Here is a 22,437-nt window from a genome sequence, read left to right as displayed (position 1 = left end):
GAGGTTTTTTTGTGAATTTGATTCAACTTCAAGGCTAATTGGTAGTTGAAGGAGTCTTTCATAACTCACAGCCAAGGTCAAAAATATGATCTTGTCACCTCAACTAGGACTAATGCTGTAGCTAGTACGATTAGCTTCAAAATCTCAACGCTTGACGCTCTCCCGTAACTTCCTGTCATGGATGAATTTGATTAAGAACCCTCATCACTGGAGCTCGAGAAGGCTATGGACCGCCGAGCAAACAGAAGGGCATCCAGCAAGGATGGAATCCCAGCCAAACTGCTCAAGCACGAAAGTCCTATTTATTGCCAGACCTTTATCACCTTTCCTTCTCTGCTGGAAAGTAGACTCTGTTCCCCAGATGTGTGATGCCAAAAGTCTCACTACACAAAAACAAAGGCAACAACTACAAGGGAATCTCACTCCTTAGTATCACAGGTAAGGCCTTTGCTAGGGTCATTCATAAAAGACTCCATTTACTTGCAGACTGAGTGTACCCAGAAGCGCAGTGTGCCAACAGATCTACTGTGGACATTATCTTCTCCATAAACCAACTACAAGAGGGGTTTGGGAACAGAGTATATACCCCTGTACCTTACTTTCATAGATCTCACTAAAGCATTTGACACAATCAGTAGAGCAGGGCTCTACAAGATTTTGGGAAAAATTGGCTGTGCATCAAAGCTCCTCAATCATCCGCTCCTTCCATGACAACATGCATTGCACTGTACAGATTGATGGCTCCACTTCAGTCAGCTTTGGAGTGAAGAATGGAGTGAAACAGGGCTGTGTCCTAGCCCTCACTCTGTTTGACATCATCGCCATGGTCCTGGCCTTCTCTACAGATATGGAAGGAGTCTACTTGCACACTAGGTCAGAGGGGAAGCTTTACAATCTACCAAGGCTGAAAGCAAAGACAGAAACACATTGTGTCCTGATCTAAGAACTCCTCTACGCTGATGATGCTGCGCTAGTCACATCTCAGAAACTCAGCTACAAAGACTCATGGACTCTCGCCCATGCCTGTGACTTATTCTCCTAGACTTATAAGCATCAAGAAAACCGTGGTCACGGGACAAGGTATTGTATCTTTGCCCCTGTTAACACTAAATGATACCACACTGGAAGTGGTTAGCAAATTCTGCTACCTTGGATCGAAAGTGACAATCTGTACCTTGATGCAGAGCTCAATACATGCATAGGGAAAGCAGCTACCACCTTTGACTGACTTGCAAAACTCACATGGGATAACACCAAGCTGACCCTTAGGACTGAGCTGATGGTTTATAAGGCCTGTGTTCTCTCCACCTTGCTGTATGGCTGTGAAACATGGGCGACTTACAGCTACTAGGAAAAGCAGCTCAATAATTTCCATCTTTACTGTCTGTGGCGCATTATGGGATGTCCCGGGTAGGACAAAATCACAAATGTGGCAGCCCTCTCAAAGACAGAGTTCCCAAGTGTGTTGACACTAATCAGAGGCAGCTCCGGTGGATCGGACACGATTGCAGGATAGGAGATGGTCGCATACACAAGGACCTTCTGTATGGTGAGGTAGCTGGGCTAGATGACCAGAGGGGCACCCATAACTCTGCTTCAAGGATGCTTGCAAGCATGACACGAAGGTCCTAAATGTCGACCATCACACCTGGGAGTCACTAGCTGGTGAAAGAGGGAAATGGCAACACATTGTATGGACTGGTGTGCACTACCACTACAAACAGTTGCTACAACAGCTTAGCAACAGGCGCCAATGTCAAAAAGAACTCTCAGCATCACTTGGCAGCTGCACGTGCAGCACTTGTGTAGAACCTGCCTCTCAAGGATTAGCCTTCACAGCCATCTGCAAAGGTGCACTAAGAGAAGGCACCCCATCTAAATGGATTGTTTGCTGCGTGTCCATCACCTTTTGTAGATGAAAGGATACCAACCATTTCTTGGGCACAGAAGGTAGCTATTTGACAATTCAAACCTGTCAAAGTGCTAGTTCTAGATCATAGCCTTCCAATCCCACTTCCTTGCATCCTCATATTTTTTGTCAGTGTTTATGCTGTAATTGACTCAGAGACAACCACTGGATACATACCTATCCGCACTTCTGGAGCCTAATTCCACAGCATAAACCTAAGAAAAGCATAAGTATAGGATATATAAACAAAGGCTGCGTTTGCTGACAACGCAACCACTAGGTAGCGCAGTGCTTGCACAGGCACAAATGCAGGCTCTTCAGCTGGAACGTCGTGTCTACCATGTTCGGGCAGCTGCCAGAATTAAAGATGGGATTGCTCAATTTATCATAGGAAATGCTCATGGCTAGATCGTTCTAGCAAACTAACGTTAGATTAAGTTGGATGGAAGCCCAGTAATGTGCTACAGGATACTAACTGTAATCATCAGATCCATTTAATATTCCAGTAATCCTATTAAATGTAAAAGGAATTTTATGATTGAATTTCCATTGGAAGATAATGAATTGGCACCCCGATAGATGGAAATGAAAATCAGGCAGAGCATTTAGCCACTCCAGGCGCTGCTCCACAAACCACTGACCAACTCCAGGCGCTTACCCATTGTCTCCCGAGCCAAGGAGGCCAAAGAAGAAGACCCCGATAGATGGAAACGAAAATCAGGCAGAGCATAAAATGTACTGCCAATTCGTTATTGTGATTCATTTATATGACTGACCAGGACTGATTTTACCCAAACGCAGCTGCTCACTGCCACCCCACCGGCCGCTCTCCCCCCTCGGCAACTCGCGTCCCCCCCGCCCCCCTCAACCGTTAGCTCCTGACCTTGCTGCTGGCCCCCACTTCCCTGGTCGAATATTCCCCACTCGAGCCACCCGAATCTCCGGTCAGCCGCTCACTCCCCCACCCCTAGCTGCCAGCACTGGGCTGCGCTGCTTCCCTCCACTCACTCACACTTTTCAGCAGTCTCCACGCGTCGTCCAAAGAAGCAAGGGGTGATGGGGCAACATAGGAGCAAGTGGCCGAGGAAGGGAAGTGGCACGGCCTACAGCCAGCAGCTGGAGAGCGGGGTGGCACGAAGCGAGGAACAATCGTGAAGTGGAGGGGAGCAGCAAGGTCTGGAGCGAGTGGCTGAGGGGACGAAGCGTCGAGGCCTGGAGCGAGGGGACAGAGCTCCAGCTGAGTGAGGGACTGGATACCCGATGATGCTTTCTCGCGCTTGCGCGAAGATGGACCTGGTGCACATACGTGAGGATGTCTGCACTGCGTGATGTCATCCAGCACACGAGCCACCAGGTCCTGGTGTGCAGCGTGGCGCACCCAAATGACGTCAGCTGGCCGCTACGTTGTCAGGAATCACTTTGATAAACAAATGCTTATAAATTATAGAGGGCACATAGTCTCCCAGATGGAAACCTTTACCAACTTCCATGGATACAAAAAGCTGAAGTGCAGCACACAGAAAAAAAGGTTCGTCCGTGAAGTAAACAAACAAAAAGTAGAGAGCACCTGATGCTGGTATTCTATTAATTTCTACACCTAAAGGGAACTAAGTAGCACACACTTATCTGGGTCTGAATCCATCCTAGGCTGAGGATCAAAGTTCTCCCCTTCTCCTCTAGCTATAATATTCCTAAATAAAATGTATTGGACAATTGTAATGGTTGACAAAGAGAACAAATCTGCAGTGCCAAAATGTTTCTAATTCCACCCTGGATCTGCGCTGTCATACAGAAACTTTTATTCTTTCATGGGATGTGGGAGTCGCTGGCAAGGCCAGCATTTGTTGCTCATCCTTAATTGCCATTTCAGAGAGCAGTTAAGAGTCAACCACATTGCTGTGGGTCTGGAGTCACATGACTGGCTACGGACAGCAGATTTCCTCCCCTAAAGGGCATTAGTGAACCAGATGGGTTTTTACGACTACTGATGATAGTTTCATGGCAGCAATGAGGATTCCATATTTTCTTTTTGTTAATTAATTGCATTTAAGTTCTACCAGTGCCTCTGGTGGGATTTGAACCCATGTGTCCTGGGAAATAGCCTGGGCCTCTGCATTGCTAGTAAAGTAACATTACCACGACCCCACTGTCTCCCCTAAGACAGACCAAGAGGATAGTAGATACTGAAAATATAAACTAATGGGCATGCCCCTGAGACTAGGATCAACGCAGCTTCAGCGTGCATCTAATCAGTACTGCACCTAACCAAGCTGTACCTGGTGTGGATAGTGGCTGCTGGAGATGGTAGTATTCCATTATATATCATTGATGATCTTCTCATCTGACTGCAAAATTACTGCAAGCTTTCAGAATTATCTACAAGGACAGTCCTTCCTGAAGATGATCTCAAAAATTTGGCGGAAATTCAACGTACTTAAAATGAGTGCCATGACTCCCTCCATATGCACTTGACATACTTGTTGAGCATGTTTAAGTGCAGTAAATACACAAGTTTGAATTAACTGAAATAAAACAAGCAGACACATAATCAATGTTGACTTTTCATGGCGAGATTTTACTGATGGTGAAACATTTGAAGCTGCCTTCACTAGTGCAGTCAGTACATGCTTGCAAAACTTCACTGGTTTGAACAAGCAGTTTATCAGTTGTGCTCAACTGTAACGCTCTGTAAAATGGCCCAATCCACGAAAAATTCTACAATGAACCACAAACAGCCTGATGAGGTACTGAGCTGCACAAACCATAAAAACAAAACAAAAATCAGAGGACAACAAAAGTGCTGCATGGCCCACTGGAGTTTCAAGTTCATCTCACCAGAATGATTGTGGATTCAATTTCCAGTTTGTGCATTTAGTTGGGCTCAACTGGAGTGCAATCAGGGTACAAACTGGATGTAGGATTTTGGGGGTAGAAAGTTGGGAAAGGCATGGAATGAGGGAGAACTGAAAATCAGCCAGGGTTCCCATGCCAGATCACTATCCAGTCATCCTTGTTGAAAAGTGCACGCGTGTATGTCAGGTGAGGAGAGATCAGACTCAGCTGTGCTGCATTCCATGGCTGAATACTCACGCTAGCTCAGGGTCAAAGGCTAGATACATAGAACCTTATCCCAGGAGCAGTCAGTGTCTTCAAGAAGGGCGAAAACAGTAATAGTGCACTTGATGACCTTGACGTATTTATTCAGACATACACACTCTCAAAATAAAGTCCCAGAGGAACTGCATAAGAATGATTCTATCCATGATCTCATATTTATTATTCAACTCCAGCTTGGTTGCAAATTGTTCACAATTTTCGAAAGCTACAGAGTAAGACTCTCAATTTTCTGGTTCACTCATTGTTAATGAAAAAACAAGTTTCCCTTTTCTGTTCAAATGCACACAGTAAAGTATTAAATGTGAGCCTAACTACTTAAGCCATGATGAATTAAGAAAATACATCACCAATATCTCCCTTCCTCCAAAAATGAAAATTGTGCAAAAATCTCAGAGCTACAAAATGGCTTTTTTCTTTTGCTTTGTTTCATCATACAAGTTAATGTAATCATTTCCACAAATCATAATCAAATTAAAAATAACACTGTACCCCTCAGGTTTCAGAAATCAAACGTGCCATATTCACCGTGCAACACTGCTCTTATCTGTGTCCTGAAGTTCATCCCACTTATGACCCTTCAAGAATTTCAAAGGCATCACAAAGTGCTCATAAAAGCTCCAGTCTACTTCACTGAGCAGGTAAGTACAAGCCAAAGTTATTCACGCACCATTCATTAGGTACTCATTAAACACTTTGGAAATGCACTATAAACTATGACAGTGCAATCACAGTTGCTGAATATAGAGCTACAAAATTTTTATATTTTTTTAAAAAGTCTGCTTGCAGCATGTGACTCTAACCATGCTTAAAGCTTCTAATTAGATATAAATATAATAAGTCAGTCGATCTATTATTCATGCCTACAAAATGCCTAGCAAAAACATCCTCCGTCTTGTCATGGCTGTGTCTAATACTGTAAAGATGCTGTGGGAACAAATTCACCATATCCCTTCTTACAAAATGTCTCCAGACCTGCTTGTGAGAACATTACATTCTGTTTCTCTGTAAATGCATTTTGTTTCCCTTCCTGTTTAAGCTGTCAAGTTCAAATAGAAAGCCATTGCCTAAGTTATTTTAAGGTTCTAACATCGCTGCAGTATCATGGCAAGTTAAGGTGAGACTCTGCTTCATTCAATTCTCTTCTGTGGGCACTTGACACCTCCATGCATTGTTTATTGAAACTCTCTTGTATTACAGACGTTTGCTGATCTTCATCCTCACGAAGTTCTGCAGGATGTGGAAACTCAACTTTACTAGAATTAGTACCATTTTGTGCACATCGATGTTCATCTGTGCCTGGATCTCCAAGAGAACTGCAATCAGTGTTTAGAGCTTTAGGCCCCTCTTCGTTGTGCCCTGCAGGGCCACCTTCAGAACCTGAAGCAAGATCTGAAACCTTACCAGGTGGCCCATCCTTTTGTCCAGCCAATTCTGGTTTTGCTCCTCTCTCATTATGGGGCAACTGTTCTCCTGGCCCTTGCACTGGTGTTGCCCCGACCAGTTGCCCTTGAGATTTCAGCTTCTGGTGACATAATGGGCACGTTTCCTGCACATATAACCACTTCTTGAGACAGGCTGAATGAAAGAAATGGCTGCATGGTGTGATCACAGCAGAATGCATGTCCTAAAAAAAAGAGAATTCAATTTGGTAAAAAAATATTAAAATGGTACAAAATTATTTTGTAGACGCTTTTTCCCTACTTTGCTTAGGTGATGCTGATTTAATCTGCGCCTGCAGCCCAACTGGCTACTCTTCATCTATGAGCCTAGACCATGAATGCCAACAAGCTATTTGTGCATGGGGTGGCATAACAGCCGAGTTGACCCTTGCCTCACCCAGCATTCACGCCAACATACTACTGAGTAGGGTCACAGCATAACAATCTGAAGCACAAATGGTGGCTACAATTTTTTTCAAATTCTTCCTTGCCAGGGTGCTAAGACCAATTGCTGCCCCAGCTCAGATCAACTAACAAAACATGCACTTGAAATCAAACCTACAATCATAGTCCATACCATTTAATATTGCATGAGGCTGTGCCACAATTTACCAGGTCACTGGGGGAGCTCTTAAATTTATGTGCCATGATCTGGTCATGCCAACACATTCAACATAGATAATTTTACCCCTTTTTCTCCCCTCAGATCATTGCCCCATAGGTAATGAGCTGTAAAGTAGGAACTCCACTTAACAGTTCTGCTGACATAAAATCAAGAGTAACATGCACACTGTTTATTAGAGTCACAAGATCAAGGCCGGATTACTTGCTTAAACTGATGCATGTTACCCTTTGCACAGGCTATTATGAATTTTTAAAGCACATTAAACTTTTGTGTCTTCACTTAAGACAAAAAGGAAATAAGTAGCACCTAAATGCGCATGACAAAACATTGCTAGTAATGTACGTCTATTTTTAGTGGCAATTTTCCCAGATATGTATTAAATTATATTTGTTTATCATAAGTCAACATGAAACATTAAATTTGCCTTCAATTTAGGCTATAGCTACAATGCCTCAAAACAGAGTCGAAACAGCTTCTAAATAAAATTTGGATGAGATGTGTTCCCTAGATTAAGAGTGATGCCAATGTCATCATGTTAGAGAATAAAAGATCTGTGCAGCCCACAAAATAAAATTAAGTGCATTCACGTCCACCAATCGTGCACCCACAAGGTACATTGCATTAACACACAGAATGGAAAAAAGGTTGCCGCTGGTCTCCTGGATTGACAGGGCAAAGATGCAGGTCTACAATATCATACATAATAAGTAGAAGGAAGATACATTGCTCCAACAGTAAAGGGAAGAAAAAGTCAGATAGTCACCCTGACAGCTTGAGGATCATCTGGTATCCAGTTACAAGCAGAAAAAACAGGACGATGCTTTAGAGGCCCAGCAAAAAAATGCATATAAATACAATAAAGATAGGTCCCCTGATTATCTTAATGGGCAAGTCATGCAGGCAAGAAAGTTTTGGGATCAAGCACTGCAGTGTGCCGAGTCGAGAGTTAGCAAGGAGCGGAAACATAAAAAGTCAGCCAGGGTTTCCTCTCTTGATTCTTATAGTGACTCCTACTAGAAAGTGTGTGTATATGTTTGTGTACACGTGAAAGTAAAAGAGTAAAAAAAACAGGAGAGACGGCACACACAAGCAAAATGAGAACTGAATGTGATGTCCTCCATAGTTGAGTAGACTACCAGCACCCAACTGTCTAGGTTCACACATAAAAACGACCAGTTGAGTGAGGTGTCGAGTGTGCTGCCAGCACCTGTGGAAAGGCATACCAGCCCCTTCGGTATAGGGGAACAGGAGGTGGTGTGGTGGGGAATTACAACATTAAAAAGAAACTGATGATCCAGCACTGTCCTAAATGAACCTCAAAGAGCCAAACTACAGCAACAAACAGTAAAACCTGTCCTTCTGGTCACCTTCAATAAACAGCCACCTGTGCAATAAAGCCAGTGATTCTCAAAACCAATAGGTTTGTAATTTACATGTAATTCAATAGAACCTACAACTCAATTAAGCAGCCATCTGCTAACCTGGAAACAGACGCTAGATAAAAAAGAAAGTAAGTCCGCTATGAGAGCAGTATTGTAAATGAAATCTACACCTGGATTAACAATTCCTCTAAACATACTTTTGCTAACCGTTTAAAACTATTTTGTTATGGTTACCCTATCAAATTTCAGAAAGAAGGTAGCTTGGTGCAGTTCGTAGGCTATCTGACTATAGTTACAAAGCTTAGGGAGGAACTTCAAATATTTTACCAGACTGCATATGTAATATGTTAGCAAACCATCATGTCTCTCTTTAGTTGGGAATTCTTTTCAACAAATACTTATATATTTTTTTTTTAGAGATACAGCACTGAAACAGGCCCTTTGGCCTACCGAGTCTGTGCCGACCATAAACCACCCATTTATACTAATCCTACATTAATCCCATATTCCCTACCACATCCCCACAATTCTCCTACCACCTACCTACACTAAGGGCAATTTACAATGGCCAATTTACCTATCAACCTGCAAGTCTTTGGCTGTGGGAGGAAACCGGAGCACCCGGCGGAAACCCACGCGCCCACAGGGAGAACTTGCAAACTCTGCACAGGCAGTACCTAGAACCGAACCCGGGTCGCTGGAGCTGTGAGGCTGCGGTGCTAACCACTGCGCCACCCAGCTTCTATGCTTGATGGATGAAAGATCAATTTTTGCTCGTAGAACAGTTAACAGCTTTTGCTTACTAATTCTCTTTCATTAGGGTGGTTACCATGGTATTTGCATGAATATATTGAGACAATCTTTACCAGTAAAGTGTGAAGGTTTCCCCAATACTTAGATTTGCCCCTTATATCCAACAGTTAACCGTTCCTCACCTGCAACCTCAGTGAAGCTCCAGAAATTGTATGGAATACAAATAAATTGTGCAAGTAACTCAAACACAGTTTGTAAAGCTATTACTTTAAAAAAAAAGTTTCTGTTGCCTTTAAACCTCTTTCATAGCATGACACTGGAAGGTGATGAAAGGAATTTTATAGCAGTAAGGAATTAGCAGAAGCTAATACACGTATAGAACATGAACTGAACATAAGGACAGCTGACTGCGCTAGTCCTGAATGAGAGTTTGGGTACTAAAGCCAGGGTTTAAGTGTTTCACTGGTGCCATGCTACGTACCTGGTAACAGATGGAACAAATGTCATTGTGCTCTTCAAGCTGCTCTTTAGTGGCAGTTGGCAGCGAGTTGATCTTATTTGCTGCGTCCCTGCGGAGAAGAAAGCTCTTCCATCCCAACTGAGCTCGAAGCCAGACATTGAAGTAGGAATGAACAAAGATGATGGATGAGCCCATCCAAGTCCACTCTCCTAATATTGTCTCTGCCACACCATATGCAACAACACACAAAGCCACCAGGAACTCAAGCAAGCGATATGTGCCATTCACATAGTAGATAACATCGTCAAGGTTTTCCATTGGTTCTTTACTGAATTCCTCCACCATAAAAAGGATATAGATGAAGAGTGTTCCAAGCACCTATCAGCAATGGAAAGTTGTATTAGAGCACGTTTTCAACCTGATATCAATTGTCTAAATGGAACAAAACCTGGCCACTAATTAACAGATTTAAATTAGTTGAAATTGAATGAAAATCATACTTATAATACATATTAATATTTGCCTGTTTGGCTCATATTTGGTTAAACATTCAGGTTTAATTAACTGCTATCAGTCGAAGACAGAATGTGCCCAAGTAGAGAAAGTATAGCATTTCCATTGTCACTACAAAATGTTGACCAGCTTCTATCGGATAAAAATCTCAACACGGATCTTTTTTTAAAATAAGAGATTCCACTTATAGATCATAATGATATTACCCCAAGGTATATTACATTATCAATATGCAATACTACAAACTACTGAAACCAAAGACAAAAATTCTCCCTCCAAAAACTCATAGGTTAAGTGTTTGGACCCGAAGGTGCAACTAAAAATTTTATCCCACTAGCTTATTTTAGAGGGTCACTGAATTTATACTGTTAAGGCTAATTTAATAAGTCAATGAGAATGTAATTTGCTAGTTACTGGACTCTCAACCTCAGTGAGGTGAGAACAGGGAATACAGTTGGCAAAGTGGTTTAGCTCACGTCACCACTGCATGCCATTCAATACCCCTCTCAGGATGACCTATCAGGAGTCTGTATCACAAGTGCAGCGATGAAAATACAAAAATACACTGAAGAAGTCTAAAATTTAGAATGATTTTTAAAAGACTGGTATATTTTTGCCTTCAACAAGATGGAGGACAGTCACATGACAAATACCATCTCCTGCATTAAAATACACATCCATGTCTGCTAAGAAGTAAAACTCACTAACCCTGTTTGCATTGAAATGAGACAACTCATCACACATGGATATGAGCTATCCACAAAATGAGCTGAAACAAAGACACTCACAGACTCTACATCTCCAGCTACAATTACCACAATAGAGTGCAAATTGCCCTATCTTATCAAAATGGGCTACCATCAGAAGCTATTATACAGCCCATCAGGAACCGAAAGCCTAAAGTCACATGGGCGAAACTAACCCTGCATGAGTTTACCTTTAAAAGTACCTTTTTTGGAGAACAAGGGAGTCATCAGTCATCAGAACATCAAGATCATCAAGCTGGGATCTCCAGCCATAAAGAGAACATTGAAAGTCATCTTTAATTCCAGCACAAGGCTGATAGAGAGAAATCAAGTCCAGCTAAGACACTGCTGAAACCAGCTGGCAACCAACTGCAGCATAGAAATAACAGAGTGCCTTCTCAACAACTCCTCCACCTGTAAAAACTGAACTGAGATACCAGCACCATCTTCAAACTGTTGTCTGCCAGGAGACTTCAGCAACCCAGCAAGGCCAAGATGACCAGCAAACAGGCCTGCAACTTTAAAACTCACCCTCCAAGAGGATCCTACAGCTTTTTCCTGAAAACAGCAGACTTTTACACCTAGAACTTGAAACACCTCTTACCCTTTACCTTCTGTTTTTGCTCGAGTGCGCATGAGAGTGAATGCATGCGTGGGTGGCGCTGGGAACATTTCAGGTGATTATTCTTTCACAAATATTTAATCTTCTGTTTAAACTTGAGAAAACTTGTCATTCTCTGTTTATTTGGACAAAAAACAAGGGGCTGAAACATTAATTTAAAACAAAACATTACCTGCGGTCAGTTGGGAGGTGACCAGTGGAAATCAGTCACACCATTTCCTACCTATCCGTAACAAGGTGAGAAAGGACACTTTCATTCCTGTCCATCAGTGTTCTCTCACACAATAGCTTTTGACCACTTTCCTCATAACCAGACCAAGCTGCCACACCCAGTGCCTAGGCAAATGTCATTTAAGTCTGGAATTCAAACTCAGATCTCTTAGCCAAAAGTCCAATATTATAGTACTAGGGGAATTGTATTATCGTCACGAGTGACAATTTTGGAAATGTGAAAGCACCCCAGTAAAAGTTTAAATCAAAATTATCCACTCACAGAACCTTTGCTCACATTAAATGTTCGCATGGATACAAAATTGGTGAAGGGATAGAAAACTGAATTGTGGTGAATAGCTGTTTTTGGACTGGAGGGAAGTATACAGTGGTGTTCCCCAGGGTTCAGTACTAGACTTAGACATGGGGTACAGGGCACAATTTCCAAATTTTCAGATGATACCAAACTTGGAAGGGTAGTAAACACTGAGGAAGATAGTAATAGACTTCAATGGGACAGACAGGCTGGTGGAATGGGTGGACACATGGCATAGAGTCATTTACAGCACAGAAGGTGGCCATTTGGCCCATCGAGTCCATGCCGGCTCTCCACAGAGCTAGACAGTCAGTCCCACCCCCCGGCTCGATCCCCGTAGGCCTGCAAGTCTTTTTCTGTCAGGTGGCCATTCAACTTCCTCTTGAAGTCATTGATCATCTCTGCTTTTACCACCCATGTGGACTGCAAGTTCCAGGTCATTATCACCCGCTGCGTGAAAAAGTGCTTCCTCATATCCCCCCTGCATCTTTTGCCCAAACATTCAATTTGTGTCCCCAAGCAGATGAAATTCAACACAGAAAAGTGGGAGGTGATGCATTTTGCTAGGAAGAATAAAGAAAGACAATGCATGCTAAATGGTACAATTTTGAATGAAGTGTTAGAACAGAGAGACATGGGGTGTTTGTGCACATATCTTTGAAGATGGCAGGACAGGTTAATAAAACAGCTAACAAAGCATATACTATGCTGGTTTTGTAGATAGAGGCATAGAGTACAATGGTCAGGAAGTTTTACAAAACCTATAAAGAACTAGTTTGGCACCAGCTGAAGTGCTGTGTTCAATTTTGGGCACCATACTTTAAGAATGTGAAGGCTTTGGAGAGGGTACAAAAGAAATTTTATAGAGTGGTTCCAGGGATGAAGAATTACAGTAACGTTGATAGACTGTAAGCTAGGTTTTTTTCCTTAGATCAGAGAAGGCCAAGAAGTGTGTAAAATCATGAAGGGTTTAGATAGAATAAAGAAACAGAAACTATTTCCAGTGGTTGAAGTGTTGATAACCAGAGGGAAGAGAAGCAAAGAAACCAGAGGCTACTTGAGGAAAAAAAAAGTGGTTAAGATTTGGAATGCCTGTTAGGATGGTGGATTCAGATTCAATAGAAACCTTCAAAAGGAAATTAGATAAATACTTGGAGAAAAAAAATGCAGGGAAATGGGGAAAGAAAGGAAAAGTGGAATTAACTGGATAGCTCATTGAAAGCACTGGAGTAGACTTCATGGGCTGAATGGCCTCCTTCTGTGCTATACTACACCATGATTCCATGACAACACTGACTACATTTCAAAAGCAGTTCATTGGTTAACAAGTGCTTTAGGACACCATCCTCAGGATGTGTGCAGTACACAAATTGCCTGCTGCATTTCCTACACTACAATAGTGACTCAATTTAAAAAGTAATTCATTGGATGTAAAGCACTTTTGGATGTCCTATGGTAGTGAAAGATGCCACAGAAATGCAAGTTCTTTATGTGATAAAGTGCAGTGTAAATGCAAATTCTTTATATATCAAGAGGGATTGGGCATCAGGATTTAATAGATTATAATAAAGGCATTCAGCAGTTCTTTCAATGGATTGAGATACTGACCAGTATGGCACTAAGCTATACAGTTCAAATTTGTGTTATGAGGCACCTTGAGAAAAGGGAGACAAATAAGAGGGGGAAAACAATGGCAGACACATGCCAATTTGTCATGTTATAAAATTTCAGCCCAATTTCAATCCTCAACAAAATCCTTGTTCATATCAAAATGTCGCTGGAACCATTAGTTCCTCCGCTGTTAACAGACTACTACTCATCGCACTGACATCAAATGAGCAATGAAAGTTCATATTTTATGAAGATAATGTAGTGCATTAATGCCTAGAGAGATTTCATGGGATTGTAGAAATAGAGGTTTATCCATTACCTGTAATGAAGTCAGAACACTGCTGGAGATGATGATGAGCAGCCAAAAGTCCATCTGGAAAAACTGAGAAATCATGTAGGCCATGTAGGCTGGAAACACCAGCAAGAACAAACACAGACTGACTGCTCGAAAGTGCTTCCAGAGACTCCTGTAAGCAAGCACATAAGATGTAGTAAATGAGAGATACATCAAATTCCACTTAGTCAGAAGCCAAAGATCTCTGACAAGTTTCACCTTTATGTTGTGAAGACTTTTAAAAAGTTAATAAAACTTCCTTAGAAATCCAGAGCAGAAGACGCCCACCAGGATTTTGAAAGCACTAAGCCAGGGCTATCCAATCGGTCCTGAGCCCCGGTAATCCAGTGTCCAAAACCCAAACAACTCGGTATGACTTGCACTTACATTCTTTATTCTAGTTCTTTTCCTGTCAGGAGCTTTCAAAAGAATCTTAAGCACATTGGTGAAATCAGCACACCAAGAAATGTTAATTGCCCAGATTTTGAGTAGTCATAATGGCAAAACTGGCAGCATCTGCCATCATTTCTTCTCTGAAACTGACAACAATGTGCGGAGCCTGCACACGTGCAGTTAAACACGGAAATCCAGAAGTTGCTGTCAGTGATTCTATGCTTCGGCAGAGAGTGCGCTATTGAGGTCCCCCCAGAATGCAAGTAAAAATCATTGAAGTGACAAGATCCACTCTTACACTCTTCTGTTGGTCTCGCTGTAAAAACCCTTGAAAAAGTTAGCTGTTAAATGAAATGTAACTGCATTTTTAATGGCGTACTAAGCTCATTATTACTAAACAGATTTACTGGTCAGCCTTGAAAGAGTAATTTTATATTTGCTGAATGTCAAATTTCTCCATTATGATAAAAGCTCCACACATTTTTAAAGTAATCTGTTTTGGAAGTTTGATATTTTAGCTTCCACTTCCATCCCTTGTCTATGTCCCAAACATTTATAGCGCTCTGTAAAATTTATTAAAAGTGAAGGGATTCAGTGGTTTTATTTCTTGGTTTACTGTGTGGAGAATTCTTCAATGTGATTGGCTGCTTATCCTGCTTGATGACATCACTGCTGCTGGACGCCCGGAGATCCCCTTGACTTGGCCCCAGATTCAAACTGAAGTTGAGAAAGTGGAAATCCATGCCACATAGATCGCTAGATCTTTGTGGGCAGCTTTCGTCAAGGTCAATAGTGAGTGCCGTTGCTTCACCGCTGACCACAAAATCCAGCCCACATCTGCCATTAGAGATAATTGCTGAAGAACAGAAACATGCATTTGAACTTTGTGTGCCCAAGGTTCCATACTTACCTACAAGAGCCATAAAGAGAAAAGGTTGAACACCCTGGACACAGGTCAAAATGAACTGATTTAATATTATGCTCTCCTTTTAGTTAGCTACTTCTAGCTAGAGGGGGAGAGCAACAGCGCAAGCCAAAGCTCATCACCATCATCAGCAAAAGCACAAAGTAAGGACTTATCAGCAAAATACATAATTTCAAATTGTTTCACAGTTCCTTTGGAACATACTGCTTTTGCAATTCATCTCAATTCAAAATCAATTCTATATCCTTTTATTCTTGATTCTGGGGCAACCAATGGATTGCAAAGAATTAAGCGTTTCTAAAGTGACTGATTCTCAATATTCCTTTCAAAAAAGATCAAACTATCCCAAAGTAATAACAATGTTTCACCTTTTCCATTTCTTTAAGTTTCCGAATCATTTTTTTTGAACAGTGAATGTTGATAACAGCAAGAAAACCCAACTTCAAATCAGTAAGCCAAATTAACATCTCTGGGTGACCAATTTCACAAATCAGGCCATGTATTCTGTATATATTATTTAAAATTTCACCATTAGGTTCAACAATTAATTACCAGTATCCACAGTTATGCTTTTCAACTGAAAACACAATTTTACTAATAATCATTATTTTAATGGTTATTTGAATTTTGGAACAGCCACCGATGATGAAACTTCCTCCAAGCTACAATTGAATCATCATTGGCATTTGATCACAAATTTTGAAAACATAGGTATTGTAACTGAACAACACCTTTTCAAGCCTGATAGCCAGAGCTGAATACATCCTCACATGCTCGAACACTTAAGAGAACCTTACGCAGTCAGCCACTTCATCCTTCTGACAGTGGGGAGCTTCTCGAGACTCTCAAAACACAAATTCTACCCTCCCCACCCCTCTCCAAATAAGATCAATGATTTTGCTTATAGTTTAGGGAAAATGTTCCTTTTAAACAAGTAACAAAACCCTCATGCATTGCACTGGTAAAAATCAGAATCAGTAATTAAGGGGTAACACCAAAATCCCAACAGTCCTGACCTTCAATTGAAACACATGCATTCAAGCTCTGTGGAATGGTACACAATGCTTTTGTTATTAAGTTGTAATTCGATAATGTTTTTTAGTTCATCTGCATGACATCTAGTTATTAAACTCTAGTGCACAAATCACACTTCCATGAATTTTCTGCAGCCTGATCAAAGAGAAATATGAAGGTACTCAAATGGGTCTGTGGGTGAAGTGTATCATGTGATGTGGTGTGGTGTTGACCCACACTGATCAGGAAAGGACTCCATCTGTGTTGATCTAAAAACTGAATGTTAAAAGGCAGCATTATAATTTTAAGAGTGTGAATAATACATCAGATTATTATGGTAATTCAAAAACAAGCTATTATGGTAGCTAACAAAAAAAAAAATCTACATTTATTTATTTAGAGATACAGCACTGAGTCTGTGCCGACCAACAACCACCCATTTATACCAATCCTACATTAACCCCATATTCCCTACCACATCCATACCTTTTTCCTACCACCTACCTACACTAGGGGCAATTTACAATGGCCAATTTACCTATCAACCTGCAAGTCTTTGGCTGTGGGAGGAAACCGGAAACCCACGCGGTCACAGGGAGAACTTGCAAACTCCACACAGGCAGTACCCAGAACTGAACCCGGGTCGCTGGAGCTGTGAGGCTGCGGTGCTAACCACTGCGCTGCCCATTGTAGAGCTGTGTCACAAATACAACTTGCTACATATTGCTCACTGCAGCAATCCCCATGGCTGGGACTTCAAAACACATTTACTGTTGGTTCGATATTTAAATATAATGAAACATCATAGTGTAATTTGTTTTAGCTGTTTGCTATTTTAGGTTCAGTTTCAAATAAAATACCTGCACCAGGAAATGAGATTTTGCACATTAAAAGTTATATGTTGATAGGCATAAGCAGGATCAGGTGTGGTATTTAAGAGGGCAGTGTGGAGTTGGCACTTTCCAGTTGCTCCTGAGGGTCTTGGCCATGTGGGGATGGTATGGAAGCTTCAGCTGGAAGGCACTGCAGAAGAGGCATGGAGACATACTAGCTTTCATGCTCTACATGCAACCCAACACCACATCTAGTTTCAATCTTAGCAACATACTTTAAGTTTTGTTTACAGTATGAAACTCAAATCAATTTAGTGCAAAGTTAAAGGTCATAAACAAACTGTAGATGTCAAATGAACAGCAAGTTCCCATAGCGATTACAAACGAATGTTCAGTGTAATTATGGACACCGATTACAGACATTTCTTGTAAACAGAGAAGATTGGGCCACTAAGGAAAGATATGATAAACTCGCAGATAGTGACAGCAAAATGGCAGAAATAATAATTACTTCACCTCAGTGTTTACCAGGGAGATTAACATGGTGCGCACAATATTAGAAGAAATCTACAAAGATATAAAAGCACTGAAGGTAGAAAGGAGGGAGGTAACTGATAAACTAATCAAGCTTACAGAGGATAAAACCCCTGTTCCAGATTGCATCCATGGATATTAAAAAAAGTTAGGGAAGAGATAGCAGTAACACAAATATATATACCCAAAAAAAAAAAATCAGAAAAGGGAATAGTGCCAGAGAACTGGCAGGAAGTGAATGTGATTCTTATGTGTGAATGGGGAGATAGAACAGACCAGGAAATGATAGGCCTATTAGCTTAATGTCAGTGGTAGCAAAGATAATGGAATATTTACTCAAAGGAGGAACAGAAAATCATCTAGAAACTAAAATATAATAGCATGGATTTCAAAGGGGAATGTCATCCTTGACCAATGTTATTGAATTCTTTGCAAAAATTGAAGAGTAGACGCAATACATTTAGATTTTCAAAAGGCCTTCTATAAGGTACCGAATGGACAGCAAATAGGCAAAAAATACAGAAACCAGAGAGTGGGGGTTAAAGGTAGTTACTCAGAATGGCAACAGATAGGAAGTGATGTCCTACAAGGATCATTGCTGGATTTACCTCTGTTCATCATTCAGATAAATGATTTGGGCTCTGGACTCAGATATACAAATTCAAAATTTGCAGATAATACGAGTTTTTTTGGGGGGTAGGGGTGGTGATGTAAGAATATTGGACATAGGAGCAAAAAGAAACATCTTTTGCTTTGCAATATTAACCATCATGCAAATCATCTCAAGTGTACCATTTTAAATCCACAGGCTGCTGCAATTCAAAAGCTGATGACATCATAGAGTCATTGTCCTGATTAGAATATGCTAATATTGGAGATTAGACTGAACAATGGGGAATCAGGAAAAAGCAGATGAGCCGGGAACATTTCAGATTGTGTGGAAGACATCCCCTGTAAGATGGTATCAGAGTGCCCAGGACAATGGCAACACGATATCGTTGCTATGATGGTAACTTGGCTTAAGGAGGGGCAAGAATGGCAACTCAACATCCCTGAATATACAGTCTTCAGGCAGGATAGAGAGATAAAAAAAAAGGACGTGTAGCATTATTAGTTAAGGAATCAATAACAGCTTTGAGGAGGGATGATATGCTAAATGAATCATCAAATGAGGCCATATGGGTGGAGCTCAGCAATTTAAAAAAAAGGGGCAGCCACACTACTAGGAGTGTACTATAGACCCCCAGTGAGAGGGAGGTAGAAGAACAAATATGTTGGCAAATTTCTGAGTGCAAAAACTATAGGGCAATATCAACTGGGATACAGTGTGACGGGCACAGAGGGAACAAAATTTTTGGACTACGTTGAAGAGAACTTTTTTTAGCCAGCACGTAACAAGCCCAACGAGAGGGGGTGCAATTCTAGATTTAGTCTTCAGTAATGAAGCTGGGCAAGTGGAGGAAGTCACAGTGGGTGACCATTTTGGAGATAGTGACCATAATACTGTAAGTTTTACCATAATCACGGAAAAGAACAAAGACAAAATGGGAGTAAAAGTTCTAAATTGGGGGAAGGCAAATTTTAAGAAACTGCGAGGTGACCTGGCAAAAGTGGACTGGAGACAGCTACTTGAAGGAAAATCAGTGGCAAACCAGTGGGAGGCATTCAAAAGCGAAATACGACAGGCACAGTGCAGGCAGGTCTCCACAAAGACAAAAGGTGGTACTACCAAATCTAGAGCCCCCTGGTTATCTAGAATCTTACAGGGTAAGTTAAAGTAGAAAAAGAAAGCTTATGATGACCACAAAAAGCTTAATCCTTTAGAAAGCCTAGAGGAGTATAGTAAGTGCAGGGGTGAAGTAAAAAAGGGAATTAGAAAAGCAAAGAGAGGACATGAAAAATTATTGGCAGGTAAAATCAAGGAAAACCCAAAGATGTTTTATCAGTACATTAACAGAACGAGGATAACTAAGGAAAGGATAGGGCCTATCAGAGATGCACAAGGGAACTTATGCGTGGATGCAGAAGATGTGGGCAGGGTTCTTAATGAATTTTTTTGTCTCTGTCTTCACAAAGGAGAGGGTTGATGTAGACATTGGAATTAAAAAGGAGTGTGAAATATTAGATATGATAAGTATAATGAGAGAAGTACTAGAGGGTCTGACATAATTGAACGTGGATAAATCACCAGGGCCGGATGGATTGCATCCCAGGTTGTTAAAGGAAGTCAGCGAGGAAATAGTGGATGCGCTGAGGATCATCTTCAAATCCTCAATAGATACAGGAGAGGTACCAGAAGATTGGCGGTCTGCGAACGTTGTACCATTGTTCAAAAAGGGTGCGAGGGATAGGCCAAATAATTATAAGCCGGCCAGTCAGACCTTGGTGGTGCGTAAATTGTTAGAATCTATTCTAAGGGACAGTGACTGCCACTTAGAAAGGCACGGATTAATCAGGGATAGTCAGCATGGATTTGTTAAGGGAAGATCATGTCTTATTAACTTAATTGAGTTTTTTGAGAAAATAACAAGGAGGGCTGATGGTAATGCAGTGGATGTGGTCTACATGGACTTTAGAAAGGCATCTGACAAGGTCACACATGGCAGACTGGCCAGTAAAATGAAAGCCCAAGGGATACAGAGGAACGTGGCAAGTTGGATCCAGAATTGGCTCAGGGACAGGAAACAAAGGGTAGTAGTCGACAGATGGTTTTGTAAATGGAAAGCGGTTTCCAGTGGCGTTCCATAGGGCTGTGTTGGGTCTTTTGCTGTTTGTGGTATATATTCATGATTTGGACTTAAATGTGGGAGGCATGATTGGGAGATTTGCTGATGACACGAAGATTGGCCGTGTAGTTGTTCAGCGAAGAGGATAGTCGTAGACTCCAGAATGATAACCATGGTTTGGTTGAGTGGGCGGAAAGTGGCAAATGGAATTTAATCCAGAAAAGTGTGAGGTAATGCATTTTGGGAGGGCAAATAAAGCGAGGGAATACACAATAAACAGGAGGATACTGAAAGGGATAGAAGAAGTGAAACACCTTGGAATGCATGTCCACAGGTCCCTGAAGGTGGCAGGACAGGGAGATAGAATGAACAGGGCTTATGGAATGCTTTCTTTTATTGGCCGAGATATAGAATTCAAAAGCAGGGATGTAATGCTGCAACCATATAAAACGCTGGTCAGGCCACAGTGTACAGTTCTGGTCACCACATTACAGAAAGGACATAATTGTTCAGGAGAGAGTACAGAGGAGATTTACAAGAATGTTGCCAGGGTTCGAAAGTTGCAGCTATGAGGAAAGATGGATCTGCTAGGGTTGTTTTCCTTAGAACAGAGGAGGCTAGGGGGTGACTTAATTGAGATGTACAAAATTATGAGGGGCCTAGAAAAAGTAGACAGGAAGGACCTATTTCCCCTAGGGGAGAGGTCAATTACCAGGAGGCACAGATTTAAGGTGATTGCTGGAAGGATTAGTGGGGACATGAGGAAAAACATTTTCACCCAGAGGGTGGTGGGTGTCTGGAATTCACTGCCAGGAACAGTGGTGGAGGCAGAAGTGCTGTAACCCGCAAGGCTATAGACCAGGTGCTGGAAGGTGGGATTAAATTGGGCGGCTACTTTTCTTTCAGCCGGCACGGACATGACGGGCTTAATGGCCTCCTTCTGTGAGATAATTTTTCTATGGTTCTAAGACAATGGAGACACTGAAGCTAACACACATACTATCTGCAGAAGTGCAATTACCATCTGAGATAGTTTCAACATGACCTCAGGTTCCTTTGAAGTGCCCAGCATAAAACTACAGTTTTAGTTGATCAGTAGTCACAACAAACAGGAGGGTTCAGGAGGTGGGATAGATGTGTTGCAAGAGTAACTAACTCTCCTGGGGGCAAGAATGCAGTCTGCAGCAGCTTCCTAGGTCCTTGAGTTTAAAAGCAGAGGCAAGTTTGCAGTTCAAGTTGTAGGGTCAAAACTAGGAGTCATACCGAAGCAGTGTGGAGTCAAGGCAATGGAGGAAGCCACAACTTGACGTGCAACTGGCAAAGGGATATTGAGCTCTACCCAGCATTGGAACAGGTAATTATCAATTCTTATCTTATTCTGTGAACTATTGCTTAAATATTTGCATGTATTGATCTTTTATTTGTTGACAATAAAATAGCCATAATACACTGTATTGCTGTCAATCTGAAACCATTCACCTTTTCCTCAGCAAACTAAGGCACCAGGGGTTACATGATAGAGGGGAACTGTGACAAAATACAAGAAGGCATTAATAAATTTGCAGAATGGGCATATAATTGGCAAACGAAATTCAATATAGCTAAGTGTGAGGTGGTACATTTTGTTTGGAAAAATTAGGTTACATACTGTTTGGAAAATAAGTGTCTGAAGGGGGTAGAGGAGCAGAGGGATCTGGTACTGGTACACAAATCATAAAGTAATGACACAGATTAATAAGGCCCTAAAATAAGCAAATAAAGCACTGGGACTCATTTCTACAAAGACATAATTGAAAAGCAGAGAAGTATAGAACCTTATTTAGACCACACTTGTTCCAATTCTGGTCTCCATATTAGAAAAAAAAATTAGAAGCACTGGACAAGAAGTAAAAAAAGATTTACTGAGATGATAGCAGAACTGGGAGGTTATATCTATCAGGAAAGATTGAACAGGCTGGGGCTCTTTCTTCTAGAA

At 41.4% G+C, this 22,437-nt stretch overlaps 1 protein-coding gene across 2 annotated transcripts in view; it reads right to left on the bottom strand.

Moving 5' to 3' along the window:
- Window positions 1–5,157: 5,157 nt before the first annotated feature.
- Window positions 5,158–22,437, bottom strand: part of rnf145a (ring finger protein 145a) — a 135,702-nt gene continuing 118,422 nt past the window's right edge. For both annotated transcript variants that reach the window (XM_068043195.1, XM_068043196.1), the window contains exons 8-10: window positions 14,023–14,170; window positions 9,707–10,063; window positions 5,158–6,650 (exon numbers count right to left, since the gene is read on the bottom strand). In XM_068043195.1, coding sequence (XP_067899296.1) covers window positions 6,126–6,650; window positions 9,707–10,063; window positions 14,023–14,170 — 1,030 coding nt within the window. In that variant the 3' untranslated portion in view covers window positions 5,158–6,125. The remainder of the gene's footprint in view (window positions 6,651–9,706; window positions 10,064–14,022; window positions 14,171–22,437) is intronic.

This window comes from Heterodontus francisci, chromosome 12, assembly GCF_036365525.1.
Source record: "Heterodontus francisci isolate sHetFra1 chromosome 12, sHetFra1.hap1, whole genome shotgun sequence".
Taxonomy (NCBI): domain Eukaryota; kingdom Metazoa; phylum Chordata; class Chondrichthyes; order Heterodontiformes; family Heterodontidae; genus Heterodontus; species Heterodontus francisci.
This window is presented reverse-complemented; position numbering and strand designations above follow the sequence as displayed.